Source organism: Amblyomma americanum, chromosome 8, assembly GCF_052857255.1.
Source record: "Amblyomma americanum isolate KBUSLIRL-KWMA chromosome 8, ASM5285725v1, whole genome shotgun sequence".
Lineage (NCBI taxonomy): Eukaryota > Metazoa > Arthropoda > Arachnida > Ixodida > Ixodidae > Amblyomma > Amblyomma americanum.
Window position 1 is genome coordinate 76,827,837 of NC_135504.1, and position 14,222 is coordinate 76,842,058.

The 14,222-nt window shown below is 46.2% G+C and overlaps 1 protein-coding gene across 2 annotated transcripts in view; it reads right to left on the reverse strand.

The window, feature by feature from the left end:
- The window catches only part of LOC144100453 (putative sodium-dependent multivitamin transporter), a 121,334-nt gene that overhangs the window by 59,627 nt on the left and 47,485 nt on the right, over positions 1 to 14,222 (reverse strand). Inside the window, exons 10-11 of one of the 2 annotated variants that reach the window (XM_077633407.1) lie at positions 11,156 to 11,244; positions 6,477 to 6,586 (exon numbers count right to left, since the gene is read on the reverse strand). In XM_077633407.1, the coding sequence (XP_077489533.1) occupies positions 6,477 to 6,586; positions 11,156 to 11,244 (199 nt within the window). Of the gene's footprint in view, positions 1 to 4,988; positions 6,587 to 11,155; positions 11,245 to 14,222 lie in introns of those variants that run through there. The other variant, XM_077633406.1, reaches the window with a different exon arrangement.

Below are 14,222 nucleotides of genomic sequence, written 5' to 3' on the forward strand. Positions count from 1 at the left end.
AGGCACAGAAGGGAAAGGGCGCAAGCACGCGCAGACGCTCGCGAAGCAGAAGAGCGCGAGGATAAAAGAGCTCGCGAGGCAGAAGGGCGAGAGGCTAGAAGGATAGAACGGGAGAAGGAGTTTCTTTTTTGGAAACAGGGACATGTCGCGGGAGTATATGAGGAGATCACAGACAGTGATCAACGTTCCTTAGCGGGTAGAAAATCTCCTAGACCGGCCAGAATTTGTCCAAGGAAGCTGATGGCTCCCTTCGATGACAAAAGAGATGATCTGGACGCATATCTGCAACGATTCGAGCGGATAGCTTTGGGGCAAGGCTGGGAGCGCAGCGGAGCCAACACAGTTTTGGTTCGTAGAAGACTGGTGAAGGACGAGGATCTTACATGGAAAGCGTCGGTCGTCACTCTTGTAGATAGCACAGTGAGGTACCTTCCTGAAGCAAGGATTCTAGTGTCCACGCCATATTATACTGGACAGGTAGTGGCAAAATGCGCAGACCAACCCATTTACGATCTCATCTTGGGAAACATTACGGGTACAAGAAGTGAAGACCCCGATCCCGAGTGGAGGATGCTCGACGTTGCAGAACATCCAAAGGAGGAAAGGCCCGCGACAGCTCAGACGGGTGCAATCAGTTTCTCGTCGGCAGTGGAGACAAGAGGTCAAGCGACAGCCCGAGCAACGCAGCGTCCGCTCTCTACTCCTGTTGCGATGTGCCTGAGCGTAACACCGGGCGAAATTGTAATTAGGCAAAAAGAAGACCCGAGCCTGAAGACCTGCTTCGAAAGAGTCGGGGAAAAAGTGAAAAGAAAGAAGAGTCGCACGTCCTTCGTATATCAATTGGTAAATGGTCTGCTGCACAGGGAATGCATATTTAGTTCAGGAAGGCGTGTCCAACAGCTGGTGTTACCGAGAGACATGCGAGAGACCGTACTACGCTTAGGACATGACGCCATTATGGCCGGACACCAGGGTGTTCAGAAAACGGTGTCTAGGATTACCGAGGAGTTCTTTTGGCCGGGTGTTCAGAGTGACGTTAAGAGCTTTGTTCGCTCATGTGACGTGTGCCAGCGCACAGTTCCGAAGAGAAGAGTTGGTCCCGTACCTCTGGGCAAGATGCCAGCCATCGACGTACCGTTTCAGCGAGTGGCGATTGACATTCTGGGGCCAATCTCTCCAGTATCCGCCAAAGGCAATACATATGTGCCTACTCTGGTTGACGTGGCCACTCGTTATCCTGACGCTATTCCACTGAGAACTATTGACAGTACCCAAGTGGCGGAGGGTCTCGTGGAACTGTTTTCGCGTTATGGTTTCCCGAGGGAAGTTTTGAGTGACCGGGGCTCGAACTTCACATCGGAACTATTGAAGGAGGTTAACCGCCTTTTGTCAGTGAGGCAATTACTGACAACGCCTTACCATCCCTTGTGTAATGGGCTTGTAGAGCGGTTCAACGGCACCCTCAAAAACATAATCAAGAAAATGTGTCAGGAGAGACCTACTGGTTGGGATAGATATCTCCCAGCTCTTTTGTTCACTTACCGCGAAGTACAGCAAACGACTCTTGGTTTCTCGCATTTCGAGATGTTAGATGGAAGAACCGTTAGAAGTCCACTTGCAATACTCAAGGAGCAGTGGGCTAATAAAGAGATTGCATCAGATCTCAAGACAACATACATGTACGTTCTTGAGTTGCGGGACAAGTTGGAAGAAACATGCAGGCTTGCACATCAAGGCCTGGAAAGGGCGCGCGAACGCTATAAGAGCTACGATGACAAGAAAGCCCTTCACAGAAATCTGAATCCGGGCGACAGGGTTCTTGTGCTGCTACCCACGGATCATAATAAGTTAATGATGCAATGGAAGGGCTTGTACCGTGTAACGCGGAAGAAAAAGGACTTGGGTTATGAATTATTGGTAGATGACACTAAGAACGTTTTCCATGTAAATATGTTGAAGAAATACGAAGAAAGGGGTCCCGTGCGGTACGGCCCCAAGGTAGCATGCTCGGTAGTAGCCGAGGAGACAGATAAGATAAGATAAACTTTATTTTCCATCAAAAAAAAAGATGGAGGGAGACGGGGCTAAAAGCTGCAACCGCAGCTTGACTGGTCCCCGCCCCCCTATATGAAAACGACAGGTGGCACTTGACAAACATTTAACAAAAAGCATGTCAGAAGAACAGTCGTTTTGACACGACTAAATGAAGAAATGCTTATTGTAACAATACATGGCAACAAAACATGAAAATAATAATAATAATAAAAAATAATAAAAAATCTCAGGAAGGTACATTGAACATGGAATTTGAACATGGTTACCAAAAAAGTGATACATCAGATTTCACGACTAACAACAGAACATCTCTATGAATTATACAATATTAATAGCGGTTACATACAGTTTGCGTTTTATTGAAGAAAAATATTCTTAAGCTGCGTAGAATTCAGCGCTAAAATGTCTACATCTTCAGACAAATAGGAGTTTAAGACCGAAGGAATGCGGCGTTTTAGGGTTTGTGCAGCGTAATTTGTTCTGCAGGAGCCAACTTTCCAGTATTCTGGATTTCTTGTGAAGTGACCTGACGAACTTTTAACGGCTAGTTGTGCTAATTTTGTTAGGATTGTGCTATTTTGCCTCCTTTCTCGAATTAATGCGAGACATAGGTTGTACTTGTACATCTCTTTAATGTGTAATAGGCCCAGCTTGTGGAATAATGGCTGTACATTAGAATCATGGGCAGAGTGTGTAATGACTCTAACTGCCTTACTCTGTAGTCTGCTAAGTTTCTGGATACCGGTCATTGTGGTCGTTCCCCACACGAGTATGCAGTAATTTAAGTAAGACAGAAAAAGAGAGTTGTGTAGAAGCATCATGACATTTTTCGGTAGAAAATATTTGTTTCTGTGGAGAATCCCAACTACACTCGCGATTTTTGAGGCTATATATTCTGTGTGCTTGTTCCAGGACATCGTTTCTGTAAAAATAACCCCTAGTGTTTTAAATTCGTCGACAACATCTATCTCCGAACCATTCAACTTAAGTCTTAACTCAGACGGAACTAGTCTTGATTTCGCGCGGAAAACGATCGCTTTTGATTTCAGGCTATTAATTATTAGTCCATTGTGTTTTGCCCAATCACTTACTTTAGCTAACACGGAATTTGCAGTGCTAAACAATTCTGTACATTTATCGGAAGCACAAAAAATGCTAGTGTCATCGGCATAGATGACGAACTTAGTCTGCATATCCACGTTCACAATGTCATTTAAGTATATATTAAATAAAAATGGCCCCAAGATACTTCCTTGCGGGACTCCTGATTTAGTACAAGTCACGCTTGAAGAATAACCATTTAGCTCAACATATTGTACGCGATTTGAGAGGTATGATTTAATTAGCTCAAATGGTAGCCCGCGAACACCGTAATTTTTTAATTTTTCGAGGAGGAGATTTCGGTTGAGGTAGTCAAATGCCTTGGCAAAATCCAGAAATATGCCTACTACATACCTTTTACTATCTATATTGGTTAAAATGTATTCTTTCTGGTCAAGCAAGGCAAGTTGGGTAGATCGAAATTTCCGAAAACCGTACTGGGAATCAGTTATGCTATTCATTTTTTCAAAAAACGTTTCAAAGCGTATTAGAATAAGTTTTTCTAACCCTTTAGAAAACACGGGAAGAATAGAAACTGGGCGATAGTTATTAAGATTGTTATGATCACCTTTCTTGTGTATAGCTCGTACTTTTGCTATTTGCATGTCATTAGGAAAGACTCCAGAGCTTATGCACAAATTAAAAATGTATGACAGGATAGGTGATATAACATCGAGGACATGCTTTACGGGCTTGATTTTCACGTCATGGACATCACAACTGGTTGAATTTTTTAGTTGCATCATTGTTAAGTACACTTCATTGGGGGTAACAGGATTCAGGAAAATACTACTAGGATATTCTTTATTGAGGGACTTTGCATGATCATGATTAGGTAATGCTGGTACAGGTAAATTGGCAAAGTGGTCGTTGAATGCATCCGCTAAGGCATGGCCAGATACCGTTGCGCCATTTATCTTTAGCTCGCTAACCGAGCCCGAAATTGATGAACGGCCAAGAACATCATTGAGTTTTCGCCAAGTAGACTTGCAGTCATGCTTGATTGCATTAAAATAGTTTTCAAAATAGGCACTTTTAGCTTTCTTTATTTCTTTATTAAGACAATTTCTATATTGTTTAAATTCTTTCAGCTTAGCCATATCTCGGGTCTGTATAAACCTATAGAACAAGTCATTCTTAACTCTAATTTTACACCATAGGTGATCGTTTATCCAAGGTTTCCTGATCTTCCTAGGCACTCTAATAGTTCGGAAAGGAAAATGTTTTCTGTAAAGCTCATTGAACCTATCTGTGAATAAGCAGAAGGAAACATTAGGATCATCTGATTCTAGCACGTGTGATCAGTCCTCCTTATTTAGTTCATCCCGAAATTGGTCTAATTGCGCTGGTAAAATTTGCTGGTAGGTAACTACGCGATTTACTTTTTTTCCCTTTTCTAGAGGCTTCACACATATAAAAATAGGAAGATGATCACTGAGATCGCATACAAGGACACCTGATTTAGTTTTATTGGCTGTGTAATTAGTTAAGAATAAGTCAAGCAGTGTTGATGTACTGGATGTAATTCGTGTTGCAAGGTAAATGGTGTTTCTTATATTTTGTGCTTCAAGCAACAGCTTAAATTCTTTGATACGACCTGAAGTTGTTTCAAGCATGTTTAGGTTGAAATCTCCCCCGCAAACAAGGCCAAGTTCGCAGTCATTAACGTAAGAGAAAAGGGACTCAAGAAAATCGAAGAAAACTGGCAAGTTTCCTTCGGGGGGTCTATATACCACAACAAGAACCATCTTGTTGCAACGTAAAGACAATACCTCAAAATCTGTTGTTGATTCCGTGAAAGCTGTCAGCAATTCGTATTTTAGGTCCTTCCTTATCAGCATGGAAACACCGCCTCCTCTGCCGTAACTTCGGTTGAGATTACATGCCTGATATTCCGCCGTACAAAGTGCCTCATCTTCGTGCCGATACCATGTTTCTGTCAACATGAGTATATTAAACTGGGTCTTAATTTGACTGAGAAGAACCTCAAGTGGCGTGCTTTTATTTCGAGCAGATTGCATGTTAGCATGAAATATTTTAAAGGACGAGTGAAAGTCTTTGCCTACAGAAGTGTCAAAGTTATTCAGAGAAACATATTGTGTATCCATGGCAGAATCTGAGGGAAACAAAATAAAAGCACTAACGTGGAACTATCGAGGGCCACTTCTTGCAACTTTGTTCAGTTCGTTCAAAGCCTGGATGCGCCACGCACGCTCTCCGTCTCTGCGCCGTAGAAAAATCCTAGCATTTCTGTGCCACACATACTGGAAGTCGTGCTCTTTGGCCCATTTCTTCGCTTCAAAAAGTAGTTCCCGTGAGTGCTTTGTCAAGTTCTCTTGTATGTAAACCTGCGATGAGTGGGTGCTTAAGGCACGCCTCTTCTCAAACCATTCTTCTCGTGTGTCTTGTCTGGCGAAGCGGAGTATAATGCCAGGAACCCTACCGGGCTTTGCCGGAAGGCGGTGAATGGCTACAACTTCATGCTTGGCTAACTCTAGAACATCAATTGTCTCAGTGAGAGCGTTGATTTTGTCAAGCAGATTTTCCTGTTCACTCTCTGCGACTCCGTGAATCTCTAGATTTTGCTTACGGTTCCTCCATTCAAGGTCATTTAGCTGTTCTTGCATAGTTTGCACTCCCACTGTGTCCTGCTGTTCAAGTTTTTCAACCCTAGCCTTAATTTCCTTGATTTCTGTTTCATGACGTGCTGAGTCCACGAGAATCTGGTCGTACTTGTTTATAAGTTTATCTTATCTTATCTTAATATTACTACAAGAGTATATTACAATTTTTTTCATTTTCAAAATTTCTTGCTGAGAATGTTGGACATGTCTGCCTTTCGATGTTCGGGATCGCACCTTACTCATCAACTGCCTTAAAATTAGCCAGCTCATGTATACCAGTCAAGGTCGTTATTTGCCAATATTTTCTACTATCAATCTGATTCTGAAGGACATCCTGCACTATCTTAAAAATGGCAACAGTGAGAGAGAAACAGAAGAACCGAAAGGCAGGGAGGTTAACCAGGCGATGCCCAGTAGGCTACCTTATTCGTGGGGAAGGGAACATAGGGGAAAAATGGAAGAAAGAGCGGCCACGAAATGTGACCTCGAGCTGTGTGCGCAAGTGCTGTGGAAGGCTGTATCTTCGATTACTGTTCAGACAATACCATTGCTGTGAAAGATCTGAAGTGAGCCACTTTCTTTCAGGAGCTCAGCCACAAAGTCGCGTTTTGTGCTTGTTAATCAGCACGTCTCCGTTTTTTTTACCAAATAAGCAAATAAAGGAAGGACACGATATTGAATAAGCACACTCTTTACCTAAGAGGCGCGTGGCGGTGACGGTTGTGCGTTCGGTCATTGTGACGTACGGTGACACTATGTCGACGTAAAAGATGGCCGCATGAGAGTTGACGATCGAAGAGACAGTGCTGCAGAGTAGAAAAGACGCCGTGTTACATCCGCTCTGGTATCCTGGTCATTATGAGCAAAGCTACGTTCGTTGCAAACGTGATGCGTGAACAATGGACTTTAAACCGTGAGCTTTTATTGCCGACTTTATTACGTACAGTAGAATGTAAACAAGAAATCTTTGGAGCTGAAAATTTGGCAACGAAAAATTTGCAAACCCCACTAGTGGTAATTTTCAAGCAGTTTATTTTGCAATTCTCTCATGACAGGCTTTTGTCGGTAATGCTACCTGTAGACTTTTGGTTGCGCGTGTTAATACTTATCTCTTACGAAATCTGTGAAAAGTGTACATACATTCGGCGTTTGATAAAAGGCAAACAGCATGATTTGTGCAATGCGGAAAATACATGAATAACCCTTTTAGTGGCGATAAACGGCGGAATGTTTCTAGTGATTAAAAGTTTCGGCAGATCTATTTCTTGAATTTACATTATTTCCATGTTAAGAGCGCAAGTAAGCATACGTCAAGGATTTGTATTGTCAGTGTAAAGCATTGGTAATGTTTCAGTAAGGACAGCCTTCAGGCATATAGTCACGATCATCATGCATCGCACGATGGTCAAAATCTTTGTAGTTTCCTGCGCTTCTTTTTGCACGTACAAGGCCGTCTACACGAGGCCCACGCTCATTACATTGCTTTGAGGTGTCTGAACTAGATCTCACATAACGAAGCTCATGAACTCTGAAGCGAAATGCCTTAAAAGGGAGTGAAAATGGAGTAAGCCGTCCTTGTTGAGCACTCTATATTAGGGGCAAGATATGCTGCCCATGCCATGAGGTAGATTTTCATCGCAATAAATATCGAATGCTTACGGTTGGCTGGAGAAGCACATGCCCTCTTTGAAACATTAGAAGTTTTTACAGTCACAAATATTTTAGCTCAGGTTTGAATCTGCTCTATTTCCTAACCTCGCGACTTCCGGTGCCAAATGTAGTATGCTTATATAGCTAATTGTTACCAGTTACTATGCTTTGAGGTGAGAATATGTCTCCGTTACTAAGAGCAAGCATTACAATTATTTCATAAGCCAAATTTGCCCCGAAGCATGGAGCATACGATATGTAGCACATGGAGCGCTTGTCTTCCTCATGCAGCATATGTCTTGCACGCATACACTCCGCGCACACACACACCGCGCACGGCTACAGATAAGGGCTCTGCGCACTCTCACATATCGGTACAAACATTTGTGCACTCACATCACGCACTGTTCCTGAAAAAGCTGAAAGCACACAGTGACATGTCCCGGTACAAAAGCGTATGCACATGTGTGATCCTCACTGTACCCCGTGTAGACGCGCACACCACAGCACCCGCAAGTGTCACAGACGGGAATCTAGGCCGATTTCATTGAAAAATCTGAGAACGGAGGCCTAAGAGCATTAGCGTCGTATTCGAGAGGTGCTGGTGGCTGGTGGGCCAACCCTGTGTCGAGCTAGTGAGTGAAGGCCCGCAGGGGCACCAACCGCCCCGTGGATGCCCGGTAGCTGGCTGTGCGGACGCCGCCCTCATCACGGAGGAAGACTATAAGGAGTGGAAACTCCGCCGTCTGCGGCGACCAGAAAAGGTCACAAGCCCACGGCGCCACTATCCTGCTGGCGGCGCCTGGCGGCCTGGAAAGAAACTACTGGTATACAACGTCCGGCGTGCCCGCTGAAGAAAACACCCGTTTTGTCTGCTTGTCGTCTGCTTTGAGCGCGCGCCGCCTGCCCGGGCGCTGCCTTTTTTTTATTTTTTCCCTGCTGCCTACGAGGCGCCGCCACTGCATGCGCCCCCGTACTGGTCGCCTGCGCTCGCTCGCGCAGACGGGAGTTTTTCCTCCTGTATAGTCTTACTCCGTGGCACTCATCAGATTTCTTAATCAAAGAGTAAATAACAGCTAACGCTGTAAAACGCAGCGCCCTCTTGGCAAGCAGTTTTGCAGAGCTTTACCGGAAAGCAGGGCTGCGTGGTTCAAGTGGCATCGCAACAGAAAGGTTTGGTGTAATTAAAGGGACACTGAGGAGAAATTGAAGTTGGCTTGTATCGATAGAATACCAGCTCCTGATCACAAAAGCGCCGCTCTTACTGATAACAAAGCTTTTGTAAGGTAGAAAATAGCAAGAACCAAAATACAGGTATGGCCGCCACAGGCCAAACTCGCAAGTACAAGCGTGGTGACGTCGTAGGACAAGAGACGCCACCTTGGAGGAATTATCTTTCCTACATGGGGCGCGAATCTCTGAGGCTGTCAAAGGAAGATTGCGCGGTTCAATATTGAAGTAAGCTTTGTTTAGAACCGATAGCGCACTTTTATCACATAAGGAAGGCTGACAAAAGACAACCTGAATGTTGGAAGCAAAGAAAACCGATGCTTGGCGGCACCACAGGCGGCCAGGAGAGTTTCGATTTGTTAAGGCGCTTCGCGTCTATGAGCTTCGCGTGCCCCGTGATTTTGCTTTTGACGCGCCTCGATTTACAAGCACCCAACAGCAGAGGAACTCCAAGTGCCGCTTCAAGTGCTAGTGAACCTTTGAAGGAGCCTGTTAAGGCTTGTCAGATGATCGCCACGGTCGGTGAAAAACTATGATATCAAGGTGGTCAGCAATCGTACAAGGCAGCACCTGTGTATTCGCACGCTCGGCCGGCGAAACATTCCCGGCTGTGCCGGTCAACTTCAAACTAACGGAAATCGTTTATTAGGGACGAGAGACAAGGTACAAGACAGTTCAGAAAAATTGCTGATGGCCTAGCTCTGTTAGGCCAGGATATACCTAGCGAAAGCGCGGAGATTTCTGCATCAGAAGAGTGCACTCACTAGATGCGCCTTTATTGACGGCTGTAACTTGAGCCGTCGTGGCGGAGCGGCAGCGTTTCCGCCTCAAAGGACGAAGGCCCTGGTTCGATTCCAAACCTCGGCACCAGACTTCTTTTCTTTTATTTAGTGAGTGGGCGGGGGGTTTCAGTGGCTCCCATAGATGCCGCCACCGAATACATTGATTAGCGGGTAAGCGCAGGCTCTGTTAAGGCGCGTTTATGCTCCGGCGTAACACGCGCGCGCGCGCGCTGCACGGCAACGTCACGTCGGCCAAAGCGAGACACCCTCTATACTGCGCTTGACCGCCGACGCGTTCGGCGGCTTCGGCGCACTCTAACCGCACTGGCGGGGAGACTTGGAGCATGTCTCTATTTCGCGCCGAGTGCGCCAGCCACCGCCGGCCCGGCCGGACTGATTCGGCTCCGCGGCGAGGTGCGCGTTGTGACGTAATTCAATAACTTCGGCAGTTGGGCGGAGCTGTTCTTTTCGAGCTCTCGGCTAATTTGATCCATTCACAGTACACATCAGAAGGTACATGCAAGTGGACGAGAGCCCGATCCAGTGGACCCGTTGGATCTTGCGGAAGCCGTTGAAGCGTCGTGCGTCGGCTTTAGTTTCAAGGCGCCCACTTTAAACGCGACCGCCCTTGAGCACCTATCCGTTTTTTTTGTGGCAATAAAATAAACAAATAACTTGTTTCTTGCAACCGTGGGAGACCTCGACGCCGCCTGCTGCCCCGTGCAACCGCGCCGTTCAAGGAATCCCAATCCGTTGGCCCCAAAGACCTGGCCAGCCTCCGATGGGCGCAACGCGCCGACCTTGTCCTGGCGCCTCGCGACTCCCCGCATTGGGATTATGATATTTAGTTTGCAACGGCTGCTTACTGAGGAAGGGGGAAACGACCCGCCGGCGCCTAACCTAACCGTGCTCCCTCAAAAGCATCGCACGCTCTGTGGGGCTGAGGTGGCTGATATGCAGGCCGGAGATTTTGCGACAACTACGTCCTCGGGTTCGGGAACGGGATCCATCGCAACGCTGGCAAGACGCCGGTGCAAACGCAAACAGAGCGACGGTAGCGACCCCCGATAGATGCCTTCAACGTACGGCGGCGGTAGCTTTCATGTCGGCAGCTGCTAGACCGCACCGCTAGCCGCCAGAAATCACGGAGTCTCCGTTTACGTCACGTTTCACGTCAATCCGTCCTGTGACGTCATAAGAGTTCTCCGTGTCGTCATAAGAGTTCTCGAGTTTGAATCGCAGCGGCGGGAAAAACTTTTTCAACTTCGAATCCAAATTTCTTTGACATAAATGCATCTTTCGCTGCGGGACAAGCGGCAACAAAGCCATGAGATGCCGAACTATCAGATTTTGCTAACGAAAAAAATTTGATAGGGTTCTCCTCAGTGTCCCTTTAAGCTATACGCCTTGAACACTTTTCCGCTAAAGGCCTCGCGCGGGATTCCGGGTGAAGGCGCTTCACCTTCACGCTAAGCACATGGGCGGACACAGATGAGAAAGATGTAAAACATTGGAACGCTTGCGTAATGTTTGCCTCGTGTCCTGACAAAACATTACGACCATGGCACACTGATAGTGCAAGAGGGCCGTGCAAGATTATAGTGCGAGAGGGCCGTGGAATATTATTGTGCAAGAGGGCTGTGCAAGATTATAGTGCAAGAGGTCCGTGCAAGATCATAATGCAAGAGGGCCGTGCGGATTGTTACGTCTCACCTTGTAGACGCGCTGAGGAGGCCAGCCAGGAACAAGCCCCTCATCATTGTAACGTCGGCAAGTCTTTCTTTCATGAAGTACGGAACAATCTGGAAGAAAATGCATTATGTTGGTGCTCGCGTGCCCACTAGAGCATGTGAATTAAAAAGATAAAATCTAATATCTTTGGTCTTCTGTTTTCTCCCACGTCTCAACCAAAGCCTTTTAACAGCGCACAATATCTTCTGTCGATGCTTCTGCAGATCAGACTAGACAGAGCTGCTTTCAAAGCTCTTCAGATGCCATCGCCAGTTCGTTTCGTTTCCTTCAATTAAGTTTTCGCTGCAGTACACTCTACAGCCGGTGACCGCAAAAGAAGATTAAAATTAGCGGCCTAATCTATGCTATAGACCTACATTACGTCACTGCTGGAATCCACGTGTGCTGTCCTACGATTTCTATGTCCACTGATGAAGGAAAAATCCAAGGAAGGTTCTCACTAAAGAAACCTTGACGCGCTTGTTTCGTTACGTCACTTGTGAGCACCCGTAGATGACGTAACGCATACGGCAATGTTTTCTTAGAATCGTCGCCGGTAATTTCGGTCTCGGCACAAGCATTGGTTCTGATTTCATTTTCGTTAAGACTGTCACGCGTTCTAGGTTCGGTGATGTCTCTCTGGCGGATATAAAGTTATGGGAACGACAGCCTTGGCACAAGCATATTTACATACATTTTATACACACGACGAGAGAACTAGACGCACAAGAATTGTCACGCCCGAAGAGAGAAACCAGGACACTATATATCTGTACTCGGGTTCATACGTTGCAGTCAACGCCGCCAAAGGTAGCGCACCGTTTCGCGCAAGCCAAAACTATATCTGAAAGAAGCTCACCTAAAACCAAGCAATCACGATAAGCACATCAGAGCATACGTCGCACGGCACAATGTATTTAAGTTTTCTTTTTTCCGTCGTGGGTAGATATTTGGATTTCTTTGCCACGGGATGTTGTTGACGGCTATTCAGTGTCTAGCTTTATCGCTAAGGTAGAATGTTTGTTCCATTTAGTGCCATAACGCGGAAGTTTTTTTTTTTTGAAGCTTGAGCGGAATGATGCTCTGCTACAGTAGTGCGCTGATGTGCTAATACGTCGTACAAAGTGATGCACATTGCGAATACGTTTGTAGCCCACTCCCTGTATGGGCCTGTCAAAGGCTCAAAGTATTGACAAATAAATAAATAACACGGGCATATTTCGTTTCGACAAATATCATATACCGCAACTGGCAACTTCGTTTCACCTCTGTCCACGTATTTGTCCTGAGACTCATCGAGACTTCGAGAAGTAAGAATGACATGTGCCAGTATGACACGCGGCTGGCAGTGAGAATAGTCCTGGCTCCATCAGCGCCCAAAAAGTACCACACACTGCGTGAAACTTACAGCCAGATAACCCGGACCCTGCGGCCTCACAGTTTAGACTGTGATTTCTAATGCTGGCTCTTTGTTTTACACCTCTCTTTTTTTTTTCGTCCGTACACCCACACAGGCTTCCAGAGGAATGAATGATATATTTGGCGGAGTAACACGGTTTTGCGGGCGCGCTACTTCCGAAGACTTTGCTGTATTGCTTGCTATGAATGAAATGGAGTACACAACCACATGGGAGCTCGACTAGATCACCTGCGAGGGAGGCTATCGTGCGGGTGTTCGAAGCTCCGAGACGCTTTGGGACGCTAAACCCTCATAAACCGTAAATTCTACATGCCCGTGTACTGTTCGATATCAGTGCACGTTAAAGAACCCCAAGTGGTCAAAATTTCTGGAGCCCTTCAAGAAGGCCTCCCTCATAGCCTGAGTCGCTTGGGGATGTCAAACCCCCGTAAACCATAAACCATTAATTCTGGACAACTAAGTGAATCACGCTTCGTGAACAGCTGCTACATGTGGCTTCGATGACAGATGTTTCTTGCAAAATGTGAGATACAAATTGAGATATGAGATACAATAAAAACATTGTCGAGCAGTAAGTTTGCAGTGAGATTTCAAGCTGGATTAAATGTGTTTAACTCGATGCAACCGCATCAATCACTTTTCAGTGTAATGGAGTCACCTTGAAGCATGTTTCATCATTCCAGGCGTTGAAAAGAGTTGCTGGCTTTGTGCTACCGTGATACAGGAACAAGTTCGAGGTCAAAGCCTTAAAATAGACTTGGCAGTGAAGCAGTGACGCCGCTGGAAAGCGCTCAATCTTCCATCTTTTTCAGGTGAATTATGGGCTTTCTAAACCTTATGAGGATGTTTCTTCTTGTCCTCCCATGCCCACAAGTCCTAATGGTGAATGCTTACTAGTGCTTTTGTGTGTCACGATGCTTGCTTTCGGGCGACGTTGAAATAAATCCGGTGTTGAATAATCGTTAGGCAGAAAATATTGGCTGTGGTTTGGCTCTCGCCGCTCCGTTTCGCTGGGCGTACCTTCTTCATCTTCGTCCCTGGACGTGGATTCACTCTCTCCCCTATCCCCCTCGCCACCCCCCCCCCCCCCCTCCGTTTCGCCAGCGCGCCGCGCCGCCGGCAGCAGCACGTGACCAACCACGTGACCAGCCACGGCGCCGCCACGGAGCTCAAGAGGTGCCACGCTGAAGGCTCGAAGTGCTAGCGTAGTGTAGCTCTCGCTACAAGACACCTTTCGCAGAAGAGCGAACCTTCGCATGAAGTTGATTGCCCTTGAATGCTATAATCCTGCGTAAGCTAGAAGACCACTCAAGCAAATTAAAGAAAAGTCCGCCCCTACTCATTGACGACAAGAAAAAAATCGTCTAATCTGCAGGAACCCAATTAAAAAGTTGCCAGCATATACACTCGGCTCGGTTAGGTTAAATCAAAATAATTAACTTTCAAGTAATATCAGATTTGCTCGGAAACTCGACTGCGCAGGCATGGTGTGACTTAGGATGGCGGGCGGTTTTTTCAAGGCGTCGTCGATAATCGGGTAGTGCTGTCGGACCAGTTACTTGCGGAGTGCTTCGCAGTTAGGAGCGATTAAGCCTTCTTCACGGGAGCAGATGAGTTCAAATCTTAGAG